The 25236-nt window shown below is 35.1% G+C and overlaps 2 protein-coding genes across 5 annotated transcripts in view; one reads left to right on the forward strand and one right to left on the reverse strand.

Moving 5' to 3' along the window:
- Positions 1 to 7918, forward strand: part of LOC102805806 (GPI alpha-1,4-mannosyltransferase I, stabilizing subunit-like) — a 28435-nt gene extending 20517 nt beyond the window's left edge. The window contains exons 4-6 of the mRNA XM_085502604.1: positions 2953 to 3172; positions 6721 to 6824; positions 7466 to 7918. Coding sequence (XP_085358730.1) covers positions 2953 to 3172; positions 6721 to 6824; positions 7466 to 7621 — 480 coding nt within the window. The 3' untranslated portion in view covers positions 7622 to 7918. The remainder of the gene's footprint in view (positions 1 to 2952; positions 3173 to 6720; positions 6825 to 7465) is intronic.
- A 1533-nt stretch (positions 7919 to 9451) lies between these two features.
- Positions 9452 to 25236, reverse strand: part of LOC102805934 (unconventional myosin-XV-like) — a 106003-nt gene continuing 90218 nt past the window's right edge. For 3 of the 4 annotated variants that reach the window (XM_085502601.1, XM_085502599.1, XM_085502598.1), the window contains 11 exons: positions 24246 to 24426; positions 23319 to 23468; positions 22964 to 23037; positions 22727 to 22809; positions 22103 to 22503; positions 20679 to 20839; positions 20292 to 20425; positions 19528 to 19711; positions 18565 to 18648; positions 15928 to 16062; positions 9452 to 11997 (listed from right to left, as the gene is read on the reverse strand). In XM_085502601.1, coding sequence (XP_085358727.1) covers positions 11863 to 11997; positions 15928 to 16062; positions 18565 to 18648; positions 19528 to 19711; positions 20292 to 20425; positions 20679 to 20839; positions 22103 to 22503; positions 22727 to 22809; positions 22964 to 23037; positions 23319 to 23468; positions 24246 to 24426 — 1722 coding nt within the window. In that variant the 3' untranslated portion in view covers positions 9452 to 11862. Of the gene's footprint in view, positions 11998 to 13400; positions 13481 to 15927; positions 16063 to 18564; positions 18649 to 19527; positions 19712 to 20291; positions 20426 to 20678; positions 20840 to 22102; positions 22504 to 22726; positions 22810 to 22963; positions 23038 to 23318; positions 23469 to 24245; positions 24427 to 25236 lie in introns of all 4 variants that reach the window. The other variant, XM_085502600.1, reaches the window with a different exon arrangement.

Here is a 25236-nt window from a genome sequence, read left to right on the forward strand (position 1 = left end):
AGGATTGCCACATCCACACATTTGATCAACAGTTATATGCAATTGCACAGATGGTAAAGCTGAGTAAGCCAGATGAATTCCCAATCTTGTTGTACGTCTAGCAGACTCAGGAGTCTATGCACCAAACACTGTAGAGAGAATGTTGCCAGGAAAGCAATTTCCCCAGGCCACAAGAGGGCTAACATTGGTATATGAGGCGCTCATGCAATTGTTTACTAATTGTTTATTAGTAATTGAACTGAGGCTTTTGCTGGAGGTCAGTTTTCAGTAAAGTAACCTCTGGTAAATTCAAGGGAATATGGAGTCATATGGGTATAGAAACAACCATCATTAGACACAGTAAAAGTGACAGTGGTATAATTGGATTGACAAGAAGAGGTTCAACAGTTCTACGATGGACAACTACGCGACATATCTTGGGTCATTATGCTGAGTCAATGCATCTTCGTAGTGGGTTAAGCCTTACCAAGTCTAGCAGCCATGCGCAAGCAATGCCCGCAATGATTAAAAGAGATGAGGTTGACACACAGCAGATAGTGAATTACATAGAAGACAACATGACAGACCCATTTGATGCCAACTCACATCTATGACTACTTGTAAATATAGGCAGTGGTCTGGTTGTGACACCTGACATCAGCAATTCACTTCTTAATGCAGTAGTTAAAGGCTCGACCATGCTGAGTAACTTTGTGACTTCTTGTCTTACGATACATTCTGAGAACCCCAAATCATTCTATGACACAATTACCAAGTCAGGTTTTAAGACATTCAAGGACATGAAGAAAACATCAAAGGTGAATAGCAGTTTCACCTGAGTTGATTTACCAAAGAGCTCTAACATTAGCACAAGTGCGTCCAGAAGTGAATCTGGCTACAGTACTTAGTTACCCTGTTACAGCAGTTCCACCGACTCTTTTCAAAGAAGATTGCAGTAGACGAATGACTACAAAAGCTGACTTTCTTCATGCCCTTGAAGACTGTGTCAAAGAGTCTGTGTCAGAACTTCTTGAAAATGACAGTGATGTGTCTGCCCATATTGTGGATGCTATGGCTCTATTGCAACAGTTGAATATGAAAAGTATGAAGATACTTGATGACCTTGGAGAATCCTGTCTTAAAAAGATAGTAAGGCTTTTTGAAAAGTCAAAAGAGGTTCGCTTTGTATTCGACTGATATGATGATAAACATTCTCCAAAGTGCGAAGAACAATCACGTCGACAGGGTGCAGGAAGCACCCACAAATATTAAGTTGCTGGCAAGAGGCCACTACCAGACTGAAAGAACTTATGGGTGTTTCATCAAAGAAAGCAGAATTATCTTTCAGTATATCTTGAGGAAAATGTAGCAAAACATATATAGGATATTCATGTGCCCTCACTACAAAATGTATTACAGCCAATGGTATTCAAGAAGTGAGTGAGTTGTTATCAACCCAGATTGAAGCTGACACTCGCATGCTTCTACATGCAATGGACTTTGATAGCAGGATCAGTTCCAATAGCCTTAGAGGAAGACTGGTTGTGCAATCACCAGACACTGATGTGATGATGCTCCTAATTCACTACATGCCACAGTTGCAGGCTGTTAGTACAGTATGGACGGAGACAGGCAGGATCACTAGAACTCTAGATCTGCGGCGCATGATTCCAATTCACAAGAAAGCAGACAAAATCGGGTCACTTGCCTGTTCAGTAATGCCTGCAGTTCATTCTTTAACTGGCTGCGATACAGTTTCCTCATTCTTTGGTATTGGAAAAAAGACAGTGATACAGAGAATACTGAAACTTTCCAAAACAGAGCTAACTCATCTCCAGGCACTTAGTAAAGGCAATGAAGACTCAGCGGTGAATGCTTCTAGAAGATTTGTGGTTTCCCTCTAGGATCCAAAGAATAAATATAGTAGAGATAATCAGTCATCTCTTAACAGCAGCAGCACGTAGTGTATTTGTAGCAAAACTTCCTTCATGCGAAGCTGCATTCATTCAACATGTTAAACGTGCATCATGGCAGACAAAGACATGGACATCAGCACATCTGGCAAAGCCAATACTCCCTAGGCCTGCTGAACATGGCTGGATTATAGAGAATGATATCATTGTTCCTGTTTTCTTTGAGGGAGCTTCAGCATTGGACAAACTAAAGAACTATTTCTGTGGCTGCAGTGGGGCTACCAAATGCCTGAAAGAGCGACTTTGTCCTTGCTATCAAGATGGACTTGCTTGTTCCCAGGTGTACAACTGTGGGGGTGATGATGAGTGTGGCAACCCTAACAGTTCGGGTTAAGTAGACAATGCTTCAGATAATATATAATTGTAATATATAATTGTATATTTCTGACCAAGTTATTTTTTCAAATATTTATTTAAGCAATAAATGAATACAAGGAAAACTGTCTATCCTGATTTACCTTCTGAGGAATCGTTTAAACTAGAAAAAAAAAAATGTATAACAAGACGTGCTAAATAAAAGATGCTCAATGCCTTTATATTTCAGAAAACAAATAGTGGATAATCATGTGACTATATGCAAATTAGGTAGCAATTTTTACACGAAATGTTCTAAGAGTGGGTCATATATATCGGTAGTGTGTGTAAATAATCTGCTAATCATTACTCAACGGGGTGCAAATCAGCACAAAATGGCGGCTATATTGATGACATCATTTCAGTATGTTCCTAAGGAAAAATTTTTGGTAATTTTGGTTTCTGGTGTCTATTTTAAGAACAGATATTGGCCATAATCTGCAGGCCTACTATGGCCTTAATTTAAACGAGAGGAGTCATCATCTGCGCATGCGGTAAATGGCCATAGCGTGGCAATGTTTACAAACAAGCCTCTACCCATGAGCCTTTGTGTTTTTAGTGTGTGTTGTCATCATCACTTGAAACTCAATTCCCATTTATATGCGATGACGACTGCTTGGCTTTAATAATCTCATTTTGTTTACAGATTCTAACTTTTGAAGAGATTGATGTTGAGATGCCTTCATATCTGTCTTCCAATCACTCAATATTGGTGTATTCAGCTTTCCAACCAACCATTGATGGTACCTTATATAGTAAAACTACTGTACCAATACACCAGCGTTATCAAGCAATATCAGACAGACCAGATATCTACTATGTTACAGCAATTCTACCCAAACCACATTTCTACTTATACTGTGCAGGTAGGCAATAGTATGCTGTTATGGTACACACTCTGACAGTATCAACACACATTGTTACATTTCAGAAAGCTTTATTGAAATGAAACTTTGAATATAAGTTTAAATATAACTACCAAACTTTTAAATATACTAATGCTCAGTAACAGCAACACACAAACTATTTGGTCACACAGGCATATAAATTGTTTATTTAATATAGTCAGAAGATATCAATAAAAAAAAAACGTTGCTGGTTTAGATTTAATACATTTATGACAAATACTTTAGCAATGTATGTACACTCTCATCATTCATTCCTGACCACACCTAAATTTGTTACCATAAAGAACAAGATGATGAAAAGAGGAGCATAGTTTCTGTCCGTCCAGTTTCCTTTACATCTCCAGCATTTTCTCAGAAATTCTACAGCAGAAATCAATGAACAATATGCACATATTTTTTTTTTTTCAGGTTTGAAAATCCTAAGTGGGTCTTTTTCATGATTTTCATCCAAAATTACCTCTCTCAACAACACTGAGAGAACATATGAGCATGCTCAGAATAAATAATTAGGTTAGAGTAATGCTCAGGTTTTCAGTGATGTCATGACCTTGATCTGAATCAGTGACAGAAATGGACCACAGTCTGGTTTTTGTTTGGTTTTATGAAAAATTAACCCTGAAATCTTGAAAAAAGTGGTCAGAAATGTTGTGCTATATTATATCTTTAAACTGTAAAAATTGCATTCCATTATAAAGAGCCATCACTGAAATACCTGATCACAGGGTTGAAGATCAGTGAAAACACTTTGCAGTTACTTTTTATAAATCTTGTCTGGCACATTGACACATGTGGTCTAAATATAGTTTCAGTTGTCAGCATCTACATGGATAAATGGGTCGTACCATTACGAATCTCAGTGAAAACTGTAAAGAGAGTCAGGGCTACACTTTGATGGGAATTATAGTGGTGATAATGAAACAAACCAAGGTCATGGTAATATACAAAGACCTGATTTAACAAAGAAGTCAAGTTGTTATTAAAGGTACATCAAGGTTTACCTAGTTTTATGAATGCAGAAATTATACATGTACATCAATTTGTTTCACGATCTGATTCAAGATGGCCGAATGGCGGCCATTTTTGTTCTAAAAATAATCAAAATCAAGCATTTCTCAGCTGTTTACAGATGGATTTTGTTCAAACTTGGTATATACGTTATAGGACCTTGATACACATCATTTTGTTTTCAGATAAGATCCTAAATGGCTGACTGGCGGCCATTTTGTTTTAATGAATGTGGTTCTAGTGCCATATCTCTGACTTGCTGTGACTGATTATGTTCAAATTTTAAATATTCATTATACATTATGTCATAGATAGACAGATATATCGGTTTGACGATCCTATTAAAAATGGCCGAATGGTGGCCATTTTTGTGCTGAAAAATCATCAAACATCAAGCATTTCTGGCACTTATGGATGGATTTTGTTCAAACTTGGTACAATGTACATCCAAATGTACCTACAACTGGGTATCAAGTATTAAACGTCAACTCAAATTATTAAACATGAGTGACGTATGGAATAAAAGCAGTGATAACCATGACAATCTAATCCTTAGATTTAAAGAAAAATTGCAACTGCTATATCAAAAAAATGTCAAGGAATCACTACATGATGATAACAAAGGCGGAAACCACAAAAATAAATTACAAACCTTTAGAGAAATAAAACAAGATTTCACCTTTGAAAATTATCTGAAAACTAATAATTCAAAACACAGGTCGGCGATAACCAAGCTAAGAATGAGTGCAAATAGAAATAGGAAGAAAAAAAATATTGATCTGAACGAAAGAAAATGCTTAATATGCAACAATGGTCAGAAGATGAAACACACTTCCTAATACAATGCAATCACTACAAAAAAGAGAGAGATGACCTCAACAAACACAATTACTCTGACTATGAAAATTTTATAAACCAACTAAAACTAAAAGATAAACAAATATTAAAAGATTTAAGTAAATTTATTTACCATTATTATGAGGGAAGACAGTTTAAAAAAAGGATTACCAGCTGCCTCATAACAAAGAAACACTATTTTCTTTTCTACTATTCATGTTTTTTTATAAATTATCTTCTTTTTTCTAACTGTTATGTATTTTAGTAGTTTTAGTTATATTTGTAATTTTGTTTTTGTCATTATTTTTATATATATTACCTTTATCAATACCCCATTGTGGATACGATTTCAATAAGGTTATTATTATTATTACTATACATTACAGGTTCCTGATGCACGTTATTTTATTTTTAGATTGGATTCAGAATGGCTGACTAATGGCCATTTTGTTTTAATGAATGGGCTTTTAGAGCCATATCTCTGACATGCTTTGACTGACTATGTTCAAATTTGATATATTCATTATAAATGTATTCAAAATGGCAGATTTTGTTTTAATGAATGCTGTTCTAGAGCAATATCGCTCTATACTCGTTTGACGATCAGATACAAATGTCAATCATTTAAATGTTGTACAATCATCATAATCATATTCCTGACATGGTTATATTCCAGCTATATTACTATAAACAAAACTATATATCTTAAATTTGATAACTAACGGGGACTGTGCCATGCATGGCTTGTTATTACATAATTTTTTGAAGTCATCAAGAAATTAAATTTCTGGAGATCATCCTGTGTTTCTTAAGGTAATATCTTGTATGATTTGTTGGCGTATTACTTTATATTGTGGACATATCATAACAAAGTGCAGTTCATCTTCTATTTCATTCTGTGTACATTGTTTGCAAATTCTATTTTCAGTAGGTATTTTTGATTGCTTATGCCTCCCTTTTTCCATTGCTAAATTGTGATTACTAGTTTGAAATTTTGTCATTGAAATTCTTTGTTTCAAATTCAACACATCTAAGTATTTTTCAAAATTATAAGAGTCTTTGAATTTTTCTCAGGTTTGTTTTTTCAGTTATATTTTTTCTCCAGAAATTTATGTATTTTTGTTTGACTACTTTGCCTATTGGCTGTATATGTTTTGTTAACAAATCATTCTGTTGTTCTTGTGAAACATTCATGCTGTTCATCATTTTTTGTATTGAAGAGTACCATTGTAAATTGGATTTCTTCTGTTCAAAGTATGCTTGTTTTGTGATATTATTGACTGGTAATTTACTGATTCGAGTCCAGTATTTTATTAAATTGATCCAAATGTCTACTAAGAGTGGGAATTCTCCTACTTCAGCTCTGCATGCAAATTTGTTGTTTGTATGAGACATAGTTTGGTTTCACTTGTGTACTCTGAGATTTTGGACATGGGTCAATGGAAGTTTTCAATTATCAGTACAATACTAGATTCAGGGAAATCACTTTATGATGAGTTGTACCCACATAGAGTACATATTAATTCAACTGTTTGCAGATGTTCCATGCATTATTTTAACACGAATATTTTATAATTAAATGATGGGGACTGTGACATTCATGTCTTGTTCCTTCAGTGTTGCATTTTTCACTATTTCTGATGCCATTTGTGTTTTTGGTGTAGATAGTGAAGACGTCAATTTCATGAACTGTGAATCAACACCATTCCTTGCTCCTTGTACAGCACTGAACATTACACAGTGTTACTGGCAGTCACTACAAACAACAGTAAGTTCACATTGTCAAATCTTCCATTGTCAATGTCATCCCACAGTGCGCAATCCAAACAACAATACACTGTTGTTATCCACGCAAAAAAAATGCAGATGACAGGTTTAATGTTTGCTTTGATATTATGAGGTTATTATGAGGATACTGCAAATTATGCACAAAGACAGTACAGCAGGAGTATGGACCGTGATGTGCCCCTGTACTGTCTGTTATACATCTTTTCTTTCCAGATATACAAGTTTAGAGCATATTTAGCGAACTTCTTTATGTGTAGTCCGGTCAAACCCTGGGGGCAGCCATGTTTGTTTTTATTATTAGAGGACACTTATGCGTGTAATCATTCCATATTTGGAATTCGCATTTCCTAATATGCTAGGATGAAAATACCCAGTGAAATACCGCAAAATGACGACACACTGTAACTTATGGCGTTACAGTGACAGATGTATAATAATACAAATTTAATCCAAGCTATGCATAACTCATTAGCTCACTGTACTCTTTTTGGACAAACTCAGAAAGGGTTACCGCCGCCAACTTGTGATACAATTTGACAGTGAAAATTGTGAAAGGCAACTTTAACTATTTGTACCTTTGTTAGAATAATAAAAAACAATTACACATTATTTTCGTTTCAGGATATTGATGAACTAACATTTCATGTTCCGATTGGACAGCAGAAAGATCTTATTATGGTAACAATAGTCACCATAGTTGTGACTATTATGGGATGTCTTGTGCTTCTGGTTACTATGGTGAAATCAGATCTTGACAGGAAATCGCACAAAAATTGAAATTGTTTCCAAGAAAACAAAGAGTACATCATTAGCTGTCAGCTTTGAATGCTCACACACACATCATTTGCAATGACTTGTGGGATAGCAACAGATACAGAATTCACTATAAAGTACTTGCATGAAATAGCAAACATTTTGAGCAGAGAGAATTCTCTGTATTGGGGTTCAAAATTACTTTAAAATGTCAGTCTTTTAAATGAGAATTTGTTGACTAACATAGCACTACAATATGACCCGCAGTTTATAATACCGGTACTAATAAAAAAAAGAATAAACTGGATTATATAGATCCCAGGTTTGCTGTCTGTGATTTATTCAAGAGCACCTATGCACCAAGTTTAATTATAATATTATAAATCTAAAGTGTTTTTGAGATAGCAGATAATTATGCAAATTTAGGTACTTAATATGCATGTATTTGAACCGAAAAGTTTCATTGAAATGTAATGGTTCTTTAGATATCTTTGGAACGACTAACAATTTGCTAATTTGTGCAAATAGGGTAGTTATTATGCACAGTTTCATTTCAAGACTCAAGTTCCAAGTGGCTGCTCATTTAGGTCTGAACTGTGAGTGGGATTTTGAAATGATCACTGAAGTGTAATATCACGAATAATCTTCATTCGATAAAGTTTCAGTACTTCGCAAAATACATTTAGTGTGGCATAACTTGCAGTAATACAAGAACTATTTGATTGGTAACTGATTTCATAGACATAGGTATGAACAAACATCTGAAGGTTCTTTTTATATAATTACTATAATTATTATTTGACGTTACAATTATTTTGCTGCAAGAATGATTAAGCCAACCAGGATCTTATTTTAATCAGATTGTCTCTAAATGAATTTTGAGCTGATTTTTCTAGTCTCTAATGTTTTCTTTTTTTGAGATACACTTTCTAGTAAATGGCGAAATGACAAGTTTTGTATTTAGCACTAAAAGCAGTCCCATAATATTAAAACCATGATCAGTCATGATTGTATTACCTCACTCAACTAGTTCAAGAAAATCACTGTTCATTGTAATAAATTTGTTGGGTACATTGCCATCTTATAACCCAGATATAAATGATATCATTTCGCCGGGGCTCATATCAATCAGGCATTTATATGGGCTGATCGAGTAGAGAGTTTCTGAATAAAACAAATCAGTACAATCAATAATACACTTGGTCTTTGAGTAGGATAAAGTGTTCTATTTGGGAGCGACTAGGTCAGAGTTTGCCATATAGTTTATCTCGGTAGTAAAGATTTGAGTCGGACCATTGCCTTCTACAAAATATAGACAAAAAAATCATGAATACTTGTTGGGCTTTCGGTCATCACCTTGCCAAATGAAATCCTCTTCATCCTGAGAAATTGATTTTCTGCTGGAGGAAAGGGATGTTTGAAAGTCCGGATATTTTGACAGCTTACTTATCTTGATTGCATTGGAAGAACACCACCAACTGGTTAACACAAATTAACCATTTTATATGACCTTTTGGTTTGAATCTAAAGTTAATGCTCTTGCCACAAATTTATGCAAATTATTATTCAGATTACAACCCACAACTATAATCTGTGGATAATCCCAGAGCATCTATGTACCAAATATCATTGAAATCTGTTAAGTGAAATTTGGTTATTTAATATGCAAATTAGGTCATTAATATGCAAAGACAAACTAATCTGGCATGCACATTATACTAGACCATCTATGTACCAAGTTTCATTGAAATCTTGTGATTGTTCAATGATATCCCAAGACAGACGCACATATGTACATACATATACACACACTGACTCACACATGGGATTCAAAAATAAGACAATGCAACCAAATTGTGATAGTGTAGTATTTTTTCTTTATTGCCAATAACATGAAATTATTAACTGTTGAAATTATAAATATAAAGAATAAAACCTGTTTATTTATCACCAATACGACTCATTCCATATCATGAACACAATGCTTCCATCAGACAAGGCATTCTGGATGGAGCCAGGTAACATGTATAATTGTACTATGATGGAAGTTGTGATTAGATGGATGTTATGATAGGATGGAGGCCAGACAATCTGAATAATATTCAATGTTCTGAATGGAGCCAGGTAATCTGCTTAATGTTCAATGTTGGAAGATGCATAATAAAGTAAGTAATCAATTGGGAAGAACATATCCAAATAAAACTTGATGCAAACACAAAAAGTTGATTGTTGGAAGTGTGATTGTTGCCAGGGTGAAGTACACGTCTGTAAAGCCACACTGACATGAATGTGGAAATTAGAATAAACTTCACCACTGACTAACAGGCAGCTGCATTCTTTATATGACAAATGAGTTTTGTTAATTTATAGAGTAATCATTCTGTAGTAAATAATGATGTAATATATTGTATATGTTAAAAAATTATTACAAATTATTAATATAAGCCCAGTTTTCTCCCTTCCAATGATCTAGTACGATCAGTAAATATATAAAAATAGAATTTCCAATACTTTTTATATTAGAGATAAATATACAGCATTCATAATAAAATGTACAGGATTGCTTGTTAATATGATGGAATGTGATCCATAGCTTTATAAGTTGGAAGGTTTTCATTTTATATTGTTATTACTACATGGTATTTCTGTGTAAAACATAAGCTGTGTCATTAATTGGAAATTTCCTAAACTACATAAAAATCACATCAACTGTATATGTAAATCTGGTTAATCAGCTCAAATGTTGTTTTTCAAAGTGTTGCTACTGCTTTCAGGTTCTGGATGAACCACTATATTAATACTGAGTGAAAGATAACTTTGTGATATGTACAAGTAACATGCATTTCTTTTAACAAAATGCACATGAGCTGGAAAATGAAATGTTGGTAGACCAACTCATTTTTCATGCATTGTTGACATATGCATAACATTGTACCATTTCATACAATTTACAGCCATTCTAAAAATTATTCGGACAGTCAATTGGAAAAATAGCTTGCAACTTTGCAAAACACTTCGATTTTTGTCAAATTTTGATCTAGCCTCATTGAAACGCACACAGCTTAGATCACTCCATTTTCATACTCGATGCAGGTAAAGTACAATTTGTTTTAAATGATACGTGTTCAATAGAATAAACAGGTTATTTTGATATGTTTTAATAATTACAAATTTTTGAATTACACACAAAACTGATAAACAAGAAATTAATAGTTATTGAATATGTACCATCATGTTGATCAGCCTGTGAAATAGTGAATCATACAGCATGGTATCTGTCAAGCAGTACCATAAAGTCTAGAACAAAACAAGTGCTAAGCGTTTGGCAAAATTGTGATCCATCCTTCTAGCTGACTGAATAATTCTCAGAACCGCAGTAACTCAATATTAAACATATGAAAACAGCAGCTCATGAGTACATTAAAGAAAAAAAATAAAGTAAATATTTCATCAAAAGCTGTAATACAAAAAACAAATTATTACTTTCAGATAATGCTTTTTATTTATAGTTGCATAGTAATAATATGATTAGTGATTTCTGTGTTTCAGACAATGCTATTACATCATTATATAAAACACAAGCTTGCAATGTTTTTAAAAAATATGGTTAAATATGTAGTAGATACAATTATTTAATAACTTATAAATGTCATTTCATCCATTCACAATAATCTTGTCATTAACTCTTCCAATATTTTTTTGTATTTTTCAAAAAACATTGGTAAATTTTAAACTGGCTGCAGTCAAATTTTTTCAAAACATTTCGAAACAGTAATGAAAGTTTTTATTTTGTGAAATATGACAAAAGTTAGCATTGAGAGAGTTAAACATGCAATGACCATACATATATATATATTCAATTCTCTTATTGTGTTGATTACTAAGTCAGCACTGATAACAATAAACCCTAATGGTTTATTATTGACTGCAATTTGTGTGCGTATGAACTAAATCACATCATAAATGTATATAATCAGGTAAAAATAATTACAATCATTAGCTTCATTATACAAATTCTGGAATTATTTTTTATAGCAAAAGTACAACATATATGCAAGCAAACCATCCAGAAATTATTAATATATGTGACCATTTAAGTTGATGATTTATCTTTAGATTCTACATCAATCTGAATAAATGTAAATGATTTAATGACATGCAGGTAAAGACTTCAGATAATCCATTCAAGGTATTTTCTGATTATTGCTAACTACATATATTTGATAAATTCCAACAGGGATATGTATATATACTTATACTAAAATTTAGGAATACAGCGGCTTTGATCTGACGCCGTTCAACCCTGCTGTATCCTGATACTCTGCAACAGGTGGCTGCTTGTATTTCCCGACTACCTGTGCATGTATGTACTGCGATATAATGTTTGATATTTCCGTTCCCTGAAACCAAACATAAATTTTATGTGAGATGTATGTAAGCACTGAAATACATCAGTAGAGAAGGGAAGTGCCGAGTATGATACCTTAAACAGTATACCACAGAAACTTAAAAAGACAATAGCTGCAACTTTTCAATACATTGTTATGATTTAAAATAGTAAACAATTACACACTATCTTGATTTCAGGATATTGATGAACTGACAGTTCACGTTCCGATTGAACAGCAGGAAGATCTAGTAACCATAGTCACCATAGGTGTGACAATTATGGAATTTCTTGTGTTACTAATTGTCAGTGTGAAATCATGACGTAGGCAAGATTTCACAATGACTGTAAGAGTGTTGATACCAAATAAGTCAAAGTATATATAATTTAATGGAAAGTACTGATGTAACAATGTAAGGAGAAAGTTTCAGCTACTGCATATACAACATAAATGGGTCATTGACACCAGGATGGCACAGTGTATTGACACCGGGAGGGCACTGTGTATTGACACCGGGAGGGCACTGTGTATTGACACCGGGAGGGCACTGTGTATTGTACGGGAGGGCACTGTGTATTGTACGGGAGGGCACTGTGTATTGAACGGGAGGGCACTGTGTATTGTACGGGAGGGCACTGTGTATTGTACGGGAGGGCACTGTGTATTGTACGGGAGGGCACTGTGTATTGTACGAGAGGGCACTGTGTATTGTACGAGAGGGCACTGTGTATTGTACAGGAGGGCACTGTGTATTGTACAGGAGGGCACTGTGTATTGTACAGGAGGGCAGTGTGTATTGTACAGGAGGGCACTGTGTATTGTACATGAGGGCACTGTGTATTGTACATGAGGGCACTGTGTATTGTACAGGAGGGCACTGTGTATTGCACAGGAGGGCACTGTGTATTGTACAGGAGGACACTGTATTGTACAGGAGGACACTGTGTATTGTACAGGAGGGCAGTGTGTATTGTACAGGAGGGCACTGTGTATTGTACAGGAGGGCACTGTGTATTGTACGGGAGGGCACTGTGTATTGTACGGGAGGGCACTGTGTATTGTACAGGAGGGCACTGTATATTGTACAGGAGGGCACTGTGTATTGTACGGGAGGGCACTGTGTATTGTACGGGAGGGCACTGTGTATTGTACAGGAGGGCACTGTGTATTGTACAGGAGGGCACTGTGTATTGTACGGGAGGGCACTGTGTATTGTACAGGATGGCACTGTGCATTGAATACACAACAAATACATGCATACAACCATGCATTCCCTTGTAACCACTGCCAACCGTGATAAACAAATTAACCAACAAAATCAAATCAAACAACTAAATCCATATGAACCGACAAGGAGTTTATCATTTATACTTGACATGCATATATATATATATAAAAGATCTACAATATATTACTTGTGCTTTGTTGATTTCATTTGTTCCTGTTGTATTTTCATGTACAAGTTAATAATACCAGCAACATGTAAAGTGACATTCTGGATGTAGATGACAGAATGATAAGCATATCACAGTTAAATTAAGGTTTGACGTAGTAAAGGATGGAAACAGTGTTAGTCAATGAGAATACAAGGATCGGCTAAAACACTCAAATTTTGCTTATTCCCACTCAAAATTGTGTAATTTTCACTAAATTTAATTTTAATTTTTCACCAAACAAATGAATGTGATCAAAATTGTTGTCAACATTTTTTGTGTAGAAGGAAGACTATAAATGAAACTATTTTATGTTTGTATCTGGAGTTGACTTTGTCGCTCAAAGGATTAAGTACCAAGAAAAAACCTGGAGGTAGTATAAAAATCAATAAAATTGATCACACATTGTAATAACAATACTTGTACATGCACACAGTTTACATGGTATCACTTAGTTTCATTGCCACTATGTTACAAAGTTGACAATAGATGATAACTTCACACAGAGTTGGCAAGATAACTGTGGGAATAGTTTGAATGACAAATCATTTGGTGGCATTTCAAAGGCAGTTTGTACTCAAAATCTACAAGGTATGCAATTTACAAGGTTATGTTTACTAAGACAGTGTTCATAGTTTAACAAGTGGTTTCACAGTGCATACAAAGTAATAAGCTCATAAACTTATATTATTTGAAAGAAATTCAAAATAAGCTGTATTGCGACCATACACTGTGCTTCTACATAAATTTTATTTCAGCAAAACCAAGTGTACCCATTGTCTACATTGTTGCAAAACTGATAACAATCAGAACAATGCTTATATACCAGTAATTCACTAAACCAAGTCTATAACATTTGAAGTAAAAAAAATGTGTTTGAATAGTTGTATTATACGTATTGTACAAAAAAAAAGCTGCAATATACAATTAGATTACGTTACAAACTCACCAATACCGTACTTATCCGGGTAAGAGCCCATGCCTGGGCAAAAGCCTACCCCCCCACTTTTGACACAATAAAGAAGCTGAGGTCATATCCGGGCACACGCCCAGGGGGTCTTTTTCTACACAAAAAAAAAAACTATTTTCTATTTGTTGATTGTGGTTGTATTAACAGCTGACTTTCTTGAAGTCTGTCGTGATAATTATAAAAATTTTTAATTGCGTAAAACAAGGGGTGAACACAAAATAGCTGTGACAACTTTCTGCCTTCAGGGCAGCGTGTTTTGATCATAACAGTCAGCAAGTCTATACAAATATATATTAAAGCAGAAACGGTAGTTCTCTTTTTGAAATATGTCATGGCCCTAAAAATGGCCGGCCGTTTGGTTTGTGCTTTCTTAGAAATGATTCAGGCAAATCGTATAAGGAGAGCCGCTACGCAAGTGTCGCACTCGTTCGGCTTTAGCGCAGTCGACAATGAAACCAATGTTGCAATATTGCAGCAACCCGTAATCACATTATTTTGGCTTTAATAAAATATTTTGTAGCAGCTTGCGAATCCATAACTGGGGTCAGCAATTTTGCAATGTCATGCCGAAGACTGCCAACTTTTTTTACCATCTTTCATCACCGTCATGAAAACTATTCTTCTGTCGTTGGATAAAAAAAAAAACTTCCCATTTCAAGTCCACTGCGATATCCATATAGTGAGACATTCCAACCGCCGGAACTTGCTGAATGATAACTTTCACCGTGATTAATAAGCGTAGTGATGTCATTCTTAGCCAATCAGTAAAGCAGATGCATAAAGGTCAAAGATGATTGCTAGACAGTAAACAAAAGCATCGTGTGCCATTGCAGCAGAGCAACCCCATTTTTCTTGTCTCTTTATTATTATTATTAGACATAAATGAAAAGTGTCAAGCTGTGTGGGACGATATCGACGAACTTCAGGAATAAGTTGCAGGGATTTTGTTTGACGGCTACAGTGACGCCGACTTGGACTTTGAGGGTTTTGAGTTTGACGAAGATGGCAATGAACGTACAAATAAAGATCTGAGAAGTTTTTTCAAACAGCTATGAATTTTTATAATTTTTACTGTGTAAATTTGTAAATTATTATTAATCTTGTATGACGATTGATTCGTAATTTGTCGAGACCGGAAATCATTTTACGCAGTTTAACCCCTGACATTTTAATTCATTTTGAGTTCACGCGTATTGGGTGTGTTTGTCGGCGGCGGGAAAATCCGAATTCAAATGATTCCTCACTGTCGATTTGTATTATTTCCGGTTTATTTGTCACATTATAAGCAATACATTATTTTTGTTCCACTTCTAGTGTTGCATATTGTTCATTTATTTCCGTTGCATGTTTTCATTTGCCGTTCTATTCCCTGCCGCAGTTCAAACTGCATGTTGTCAATTTTCGCGAATTTTCGTTTTTTTTAGCTGGGGATATCCTGGCAAACGCCCACCCCTTCTTTTCGGCGATTTTCCATGTTCAAGACCCTGGGCTTATACCCGGAAAATACGGTAATAGGTATGTTTTTAAATTACAACTTACTTGATCTGTTTCAATTCTCGTTACTTTTTGAACCATTAAATTACCACATTTCAGATCAATGAACCATTTTCCTTGTCCTGATTTCAATCGTCTTGTAGATACAATCTCAGTAAAAGGGTTTGACACAAGAATTTCCTGTGAAGTACAGCATAATTATTAGAATACTACACATGAATGGATGAATCAATAGTTGACATATCACAAGTACAGCATAATTATTAGAATACTACACATGAATGGATGAATCAATAGTTGACATATCACAAGTACAGCATAATTATTAGAATTATCGCATCTAAATACTACACATGAATGGATGAATCAATAGTTGACATAATTATTAGAATTATCGCATCTAAATACTACACATGAATGGATGAATCAATAGTTGACATATCACAAGTCAATGACATAATTCCTGTGGATGCATTTGATTTAACAGAAGGTACATGTATAATGACAAAAACAATTTTGCATTTGTACCAACCTTAAACAAAATTGGTTATGCGTGTCAGAGAAAAGTGAGGACAATTGAAAATGGCTGCTAGTTAGTTATATTTCATTTAAAAGTAAATGAAAGTAAAAACAAGTTAAAAGTGCATTATGACTTATCTTTGTGACGTCTTTTAACAAAATATATGTATGAAACATGAAAATACAAGCCATGCATGGCACAGTCGCAGTTAGTTATCAAATTTAAGATATATAGTTTTGTTTATAGTAGTCTAGGTGGAATATAACCATGTGTGGAATATGATTATGATGATTGTTTAACATTAAAATGATTGATATTTGTATCTGATCATCAAATGAGTACTTGTCAATGTTGAGAGATATTGCTCTGGAACAGCATTAATCAAAACAAAGTCAGCCATTTTGAATACATGTATATGTATATGATGTATAATGAATATGTGAAATTTGAACATAATCAGTCAAAGCATGTCAGAGATATGGCACTAGAACCACATTCATTAAAACAGTCAGCCATTTTCAATCCGATCAGAAAAATAAAATTACATGCATCAGAGACCCATAATGTCTAATGTATGTTATAAGTTTGTACGAAACCCATCCATAAATTTCAGAAATGCTTGATATTTGATTATTTTTTAGCACAAAAGTAGTCACAATTCGGTCATTTTGACCGTCAAACCAATATATCTGTATATCTATGACATGATGTATAATGATGTAACATAATCAGTCAAAGCCATTCGGCCATTTTGAATCTTATCTGAAAAACAAATGATTTGCATCAAGGTCCTATAATGTCTTATGTATATACCAAGTTTGAACAAGTCATTGAAAATGACACAGTCCCCGTTAAATTTTTGAAAGTTCTCTTTGTGCTCGTCATATTAAAGCGGAGGGGTTGTCGCGAGCGTGTTCTTGAAACTTGAGTTCCAAGTGGTGTATACAACAGATTGTTTTTTTTACATCAAAACATGTATTCCGTGTAGTAGTAATATGGCCAAAAACAAAAACAGCCGTTATTCGGCCATCTTTGATCTGATTATGAAACACACTGATTATGTATGATGTATGTGCCAAATATGAATGAAAATGGTACATAAATTGTGGAAATATAGTAGTAAGACCAAAAAGTCAGATGGCTGTCAATCGGCCATCCTTGACCAGATTTTGAAACAAATTGTCATGGACATGCATCCTAACATGTATAAAATACATGTATGTGCCAAATTTGAATGAAAACTGACAGAGCATGTCCAAGATACTGCATAAAAAAAACAAAACAAGATGCCTGCCAGTCGACCATCTTTGATCCAATTGTGAAATAAATCGTCATGGGCATGTATCCTAACATGTATAATCCATGTACCAAGTTTGAATGACAACTGACAAAGCATGTCCAAAATACAACATTTTCAAAAAACATGATGGCTGCCAGTCGGCCATTTTGAATCAAATCGCTAAACCACTACATGTGCATATGTCCTACATAAGGTACTAGGCACATGCAAAGAATGAACGGAATCGGCCCACAGGATTCTGAAATATGACTCTGGACAGACATACGGACGCACCGACGGAGTCCGAATGGGGACTAATAAAAAATCCATCTGTAAACAGTAGAGAAATGCTTGATTTTGATGATTTTTTAGCACAAAAATAGCCGCCATTCGCCCATCTTGAATCAGATCGTGAAACAAAGTGATGTGCATATGTATAATATCATGTATGATGTATGTGTGAAGTTTGATTGTGATTGGTCCAGCCATTTCTAAGATACAGGTCCGGACGCACACACACACACTGACGCACGGGGGTCTAAAGACCAACATGGCTGCCAGTCAGCCATTTTAAATCGCAACATTAGCTGATCAGTGACCCATCGAGTTTGCAAGTTTGAATAAACTGTCTAAATCATTGGTAAAAATGACATGTTCAATTGTTAATTTTTGATCTTTTTTTCAACAAAAATTGCCACTGGTCGGTCAAAAGCTAACAGAACGAAAACAAATCAACACATCATGACAACCAATCACAACACATCATGACAATCAATCACAACACATCATGAAAACCAATCACAACACATCATGAAATCACAACACATCATGACAACCATTCACAACACATCATGACAACCAATTCATGTTAAGTAATACTCACATGTGTAACGCTGTGTAGGAAATGGACGCCTTCTTTGTTGATAGCCATGATACATTCTCCTTGGATATGACTATCAGATATGCTCTACAAATAAAGTAACCATAGAAACCAATAAATATCCAAATAATATAAATGAGGTATGAATAATCACATGATAATAGTACATTGTGCATATATTGTATCATTTAGTGTGAAATATTACTGCTGATATATGGTATGTTAAAAGGTAAATACTAAACAAGATGCATTGTTGTAATACCAATATGATGCATATGATTTGTAAGCCCAATGGGAATACGCCAATAATTTCATTCATGAATTTTAAAACTACCAGTAATAGAGCTATCAATGTCAGTCGTATCTACCAGGAATACAACTACTGGTATATTTATGTTAGTCGTATCAACCAGCTCTACCAGGAATAGAACCACCGGTATATTGATGTTAGTCATATCAACCAGCTCTATCAAGAATAGAACCACCGCTATATTGATGTTAGTCATATCAACCAGCTCTACTAAGAAGAGAACCACTGATATATTGATGTTAGTCATATCAACCAGCTCTACCAATCAACCAGCTCTACCAAGAATAGAACCACCGGTATATTGATGTTAAAATATCAACCAATTCTACCAAGAATAGAACCACCGCTATATTGATGTTAATAGTCATATCAACCAGCTCTACCAGGAATAGAACCACTGGTATATTGATGTTAGTCATATCAACCAATTCTACCAGAAATACAGCTACAGTCTCATTAACCAGCTACAGAGCTATTGATTTTAGTCATCTCCACTAGCTCTACCGGTTATAGAACTAATTTAATTTCACAAGAGACAACTTTTTTTGTGATAATGTAAATTGAGTCTATTTTCTGTCTTTATGAAAACAGGAAATGGAGTTATATGCAGAATAATATGAATAGCCAGTGTATTGCTAGGATAAATTTTCACTTACTCTGATATGGAAGAAATTTGAGCCAAATAACGGCCAACTTGATACAGTTGTTAAGAAGTCTACTTTGCATTCATGGGGGGTTAGTCTTTCTACTGTTGTTAAATACTGATGAATCATATTAACCCATTGCTGTGGTTTTAACTGATTAATTACCACAGATGGCAGTATACCACGTAGATCACGCCTAGAAAAAACAAACATGGGTCAGAAGTATATTTATGCTGGGTATGTACTTCTTACTCTGTCCATGATACATTTGATATGCTAACTTGGTTGTCTCATTTCATGGGCAAACTAAGGTATTACGTTCTATTATACATTTGATGGGCCAACTAGGGTGCCTCATATTATGATTTATTTTAAGGCAAACTACATGTAGGGTGTCTCATTGCATGAAGTATACAAAAATGATTTCTAATCAGATAAGTATAACTAGAAATGAAACATGCATGTTACATGTGAAAGAATAGTCTAAAATGACTGCATACATTTTGGTGATTATCTAAAAACTTACTCAGTCTTGGAAGATGAGGGAATTGGCAGGAGGCTAGAGTGGAAGAAAGAATTGTAAACTCAACACTAAACATATTACAATAGAAGTAATATTCATGACTTATAAATGAAAACCAGAATATGCATTATAATAAGGTTATTAGTATAACTGTAGTAGTTGCATCAACATTGCAGGATTCCTGAAAAAAAATGCATAACAATACTAGTAAATGTCATAGCAACTCAGTTATTCCTGTCAGACATATACTTACGTGGTCGGCATTTGAGTGTTATCACTAGCTTTACGTTGTAATGCAGCAAGTCTTGTCACTTCATTTTGTTGTTCCGTTGTCAGAACACCATTCTGCATGACAAGTAATCTGCCGCTGAGAAAGTCAGGCAACACCTACAAAAAACAATTGTATAAAGCCAAGTTACAAATGGTGGACAACTTGTTTGTTTAGATGAATCCGAGTAGATGCTTAAATATATAACTGTGAACTGAAGAAATCTTTGATTAAAAGCAACCACCATTTTGAGTTATGGTTTGATAAACTTCACACACTGTCATATGATAAGTACATGTAAGATCCTATCGGGTGACATAACAGTGTCACCTACCTGGTTGTATATAATAGTGACATAACAGTGTCACCTACCTGGTTGTATATAATAGTGACATTCAGTGGATTATCCATGCGTAATGGCTGGTACCACAAGACTTTCTTAAAGATGAGATAATGTTCCAAGTTTGTTCTTTCTAACTGGGTGGTCACATCGATGATGTAATCACCTGGATTCATTGGTAATACAAGGTTTTCTGAAAATTGGAATAGTGATGTGCAAAAAATCAAGATAGTGGTATTAGCAAATATTATATTAATAGAATAAAGGGTATGAAACTTAGATATCAATGTATTCCATTCTCTGAGAGTTCCATTTTCACACTATCAAATGTATTACTTAGCTGTGGCATAACAAAATTGCAAAAGTTGTTTGAAATAGGTATGAGATTTGTGTTTTATTAGATAAGAAAACAAACAATATACTCTCAGTGTATAAGCAATGAGACCAGTCAATGTATTCACAGACTCACTTTTCTGGCATTTCTAGAAAATGTACATTTGATTTGTGATCATTTTGCAATTTATAGTATGTTCATCACATATCGCAGTCAGACAGGTAGGCAGTCAGACAGGCAGGTAGGCAGGCAGGCAGTCAGACAGACAAACAGGTAGGTAGGCAGTCAGACAGACAGGTAGGTAGGCAGGCAGGCAGGCAGACAGACAGGTAGGTAGGCAGGCAGTCAGACAGACAGACAGACAGACAGACAGACAGGTAAGTAGGCAGGCAGGCAGGCATGTAGGCAGGCAGACAGACAGGTAGGTAGGCAGGCAGACAGACAGGTAGGTAGGCAGACAGACAGGTAGGCAGTCAGACAGACAGACAGACAGACATACAGGCAGGCAGGCAGACAGACAGACAGGTAAGTAGGCAGACAGACAGACAGGTAGGCAGTCAGACAGACAGGTAGGCAGTCAGACAGACAGACATACAGGCAGGCAGGTAGGCAGGCAGGTAGGCAGGCAGGCAGGCAGGCAGGCAGGCAGGCAGACAGACAGACAGACAGACAGACAGACAGACAGGTAGGCAAGTCAGACAAACAGGTAGGCAAGTCAGACAGGTAGGCAAGTCAGACAGGCAGACAGACAGGCAGGCAGACAGGTAGGCAGACAGACAGGTAGGCAGACAGACAGATAGGCAGACAGGCAGACAGGCAGACAGGCAGGCAGACAGGCAGGCAGGCAGGCAGGCAGGCAGACAGACAGGCAGGCAGGCAGACAGACAGACAGACAGGCAGACAGACAGGCAGGTAGGTAGGCAGACAGGCAGGTAGGTAGGCAGTCAGGCAGACAGGTAGGCAGTCAGACAGACAGGTAGGCAGACAGACAGACAGGTAGGCAGTCAGACAGACAGGTAGGCAGACAGACAGACAGGTAGGCAGACAGGTAGGCAGTCAGACAGACAGGTAGGCAGGTATGACCCTCAATGACACGACATTGTGTTGGTTGCTGATACTCACCTTTTTCAACCACGGCAAATATACCATATTCTTCAATAGACGCTTGTTTATGCACACCCATCTCATAACACAATTCTTCTACTACGTCCACAGCGACAGTACACGTCTTTGTCTTCAACATTGTTCTGATACCACCTGGTAAGACGTATTGCTGACGTTTCTGATTCCTGCCAGCTAGCATTGCTTTGACTTCTAGAGCTCCTGGAATATGTTTACGACCACCATACTTGAATGTCTTTCTCAGATTATGCAGACACACAGCGGCAGTACCATGGAATTGTCGTTCATTATCATTAGCAGCCGTCTGTAGATATTTCACTAAGTACGGTTTGAGCAATGATGTACATTGGGAATAGGATGTAAAAATTGCAAAGAAACGCCAACCACGCAAACAACTGTCACTGTAATTGAACAAACGAATTACAACAAATTACAACAAATATGATCTTGCTGTCAAAAGAATACATTACTTGGATATACAGTGTAGTTCTATTTGTTTAACTTTCACATCAAAGAACTGATGATCCTTTCCATTGCAACTTTTGCAGGAAAGTTTAGTAATCTGGAATATATCAAATTATGTCTGCAATAATAATAAGTGCATAAAAAAATAAAGAAACTTACGCTTTGAGACTCTTATTGCTGGTTGTTTGTTTGCATAAATGACAGTACACCTCATCAATTAGTTGTTCATTATCATGACAAGCCTAGTAACAAAAATTACACATTATTTTTATTTACAGTATTCTATTTTCACTTTATAGTCAAATCAAAATCACTCAGCCAATAACAACTCTGTAGACTTGACAGATTTGTGTTTTATCAATATGTGATAAATATATAAATAAATAAATGATTTACCCTTAGAATGTAATAGACACATTCCAATTCTGTCTTGCCTTTCATTGGATAGTCACCCATTAACTTCATCAGAGCTGACAAATACACACAAATAGGAATGAATATGTATTCTCAATAAATAATCACTATAAACTAACATTATTAATAAATTGTCACAAATTCTGTCATTTCTGTCTGATCACCGTGTGCGACATGATTCCATCACTGTGCATGACAGTCACATTTCAGTCACTGTACAAGTGATGGTTTGAATTTTATTAACCATAGTTTGATGGTTGTGTCCTAGTTAATTGCTACATTTGAAAGGCACACATACCGGCATAATAGAGCTGGAGTTCATTTCTAATAAACTTACCAATGAAGCATTCTAATGCCAGTTTATTAAGTTGACCACCTTCTAATTTAAGTAGTGATGCTGGTATTGGTGATTTGGTATATTTTACCATATTAGCATACTCCTGCCATGTCCAACTTCCACCATTCTGTATGGGCCTCTTCTTACCACCTGTCAATTCAGAAAATAATTTTACAAATACAAAAAAAAAATGCATCCAATTTAAATTTTGGAAATTAGTTGATGTTATTCTTATTGGTTAAAAATATATGTATAGCAAAAATATATGCCTTAATTTGGTCAAAAAAACTGGGTTCACGATACAATAATAATTAAAGAGTGAACCTGTGTGGTGGTTGACTACTTCTATTAAAAGGTAGTGGACATGTGTTCAACCCAGGTTGTACCCATTTTTTGTATGTGTTAATCTATGCAACAATCAAAGATGTCATCTTTGTTAATATCTATATATTGTAGTTTGTGACAAAAACACCAACACCATTTAAGATAAAGAATTTCCCATTTGAAATCCAAGAAAGGGACGTTTATTCATATATATTTGACAATATTTTTACATTATGCAGTGGTTGGTTATGAGGACGCCTGATTTGTCTACATTTGGTGTCCATCATCCGTCAATAAATTTTGTTTAATTTGTTAAACTTTGCCATTAATAAAATAAATCTTCCAAAATATTCAATGTCAGAGACCCTTATTATTAGTTTTACATTTTCTGTTGAGGTTGGTTTGGCCCAACTTGTTCTAAACACACACTGATTTCAAAATATGCATAGTAAACCTGGCAATGTTGCTATTCTGATGTTTGGAAAAGACATGATGATGTTGTTTCCTATTTATTTCAAAAACAAGACAAAACTTTTTTATTAATTTTATAATATTTGGGATACTTGATTTATCGGTTGTATGCGTGAAATGGAGTAGGCTAACCTTTGAGAGTACTTTTAAGTGTTCCTATGAATCGTAATGATCCACTAATTGACCCATCAGATTTACGTTGCATCTCATACTTTTCCAGTGATTCTCGGAAATACTTCATTGCAAACTCTATCATGGAATATTTGCCATCAGCATGTTCCAAGTCATCACCATTATGCATCATTTCTGACACCTATAAAATTAATATAATTCACTACCAGTTAGCAGTAACAAACAAATAAACTCATTGAGAACAAGCCATGCATGGCACAGTCCCCGTTAGTTATCAAATTTAAGATATATAGTTTTGTTTACAGTAATATAGCTGGAATATAACCATGTCAGGAATATGATTTGTTAACATTAAATGATTGACATTTGTATCTGATCGTCAAAAAAGTACTGGAACAGCATTCAAAATCAGCTATTTTGAATACATGTAAATATATATAACATGATGTATAACGAATATATAAAATTTGAATATATAATCAGTCAAAGCATTTAAGAGATATGGCTCTAGAAGCCCAATCATTAAAACAAAATGGCCCGAAGACAGCCATTTTGAATCCGATCTGAAAAATAAATGATGTGCATCAGGAACCTGTAATGTCTAACATATGTACCAAGTTTGAACGAAATCCATCCATAAATGCTTGATATTTGATGATTTTTTAGCACAAAAATGACCACCATTTGGCCATTTTGAATAAGATAGTCAAACCAATATATCTGTTTATCTATGACGTGATGTATAATGAATATTTAAAATTTGAACATAATCAGTGAAAGCAAGTCAGAGATATGACACGAGAACCACATTCATTAAAACAAAATGGCCGCCAGTTGGCCATTTTGAATCTTATTTGAAAAACAAAATTATTTGCATCAAGGTCCCATAATGTCTAATGTATATACCAAGTTTTAACAAAATGCATCTGTAAACAGCCGAGAAATGCTTGATTTTGATGATTTTTTAGCACAAAAATGGCCGCCATTCGGC

This window comes from Saccoglossus kowalevskii, chromosome 8 (genome assembly GCF_978046115.1).
Source record: "Saccoglossus kowalevskii chromosome 8, keSacKowa6.1, whole genome shotgun sequence".
Taxonomy (NCBI): domain Eukaryota; kingdom Metazoa; phylum Hemichordata; class Enteropneusta; family Harrimaniidae; genus Saccoglossus; species Saccoglossus kowalevskii.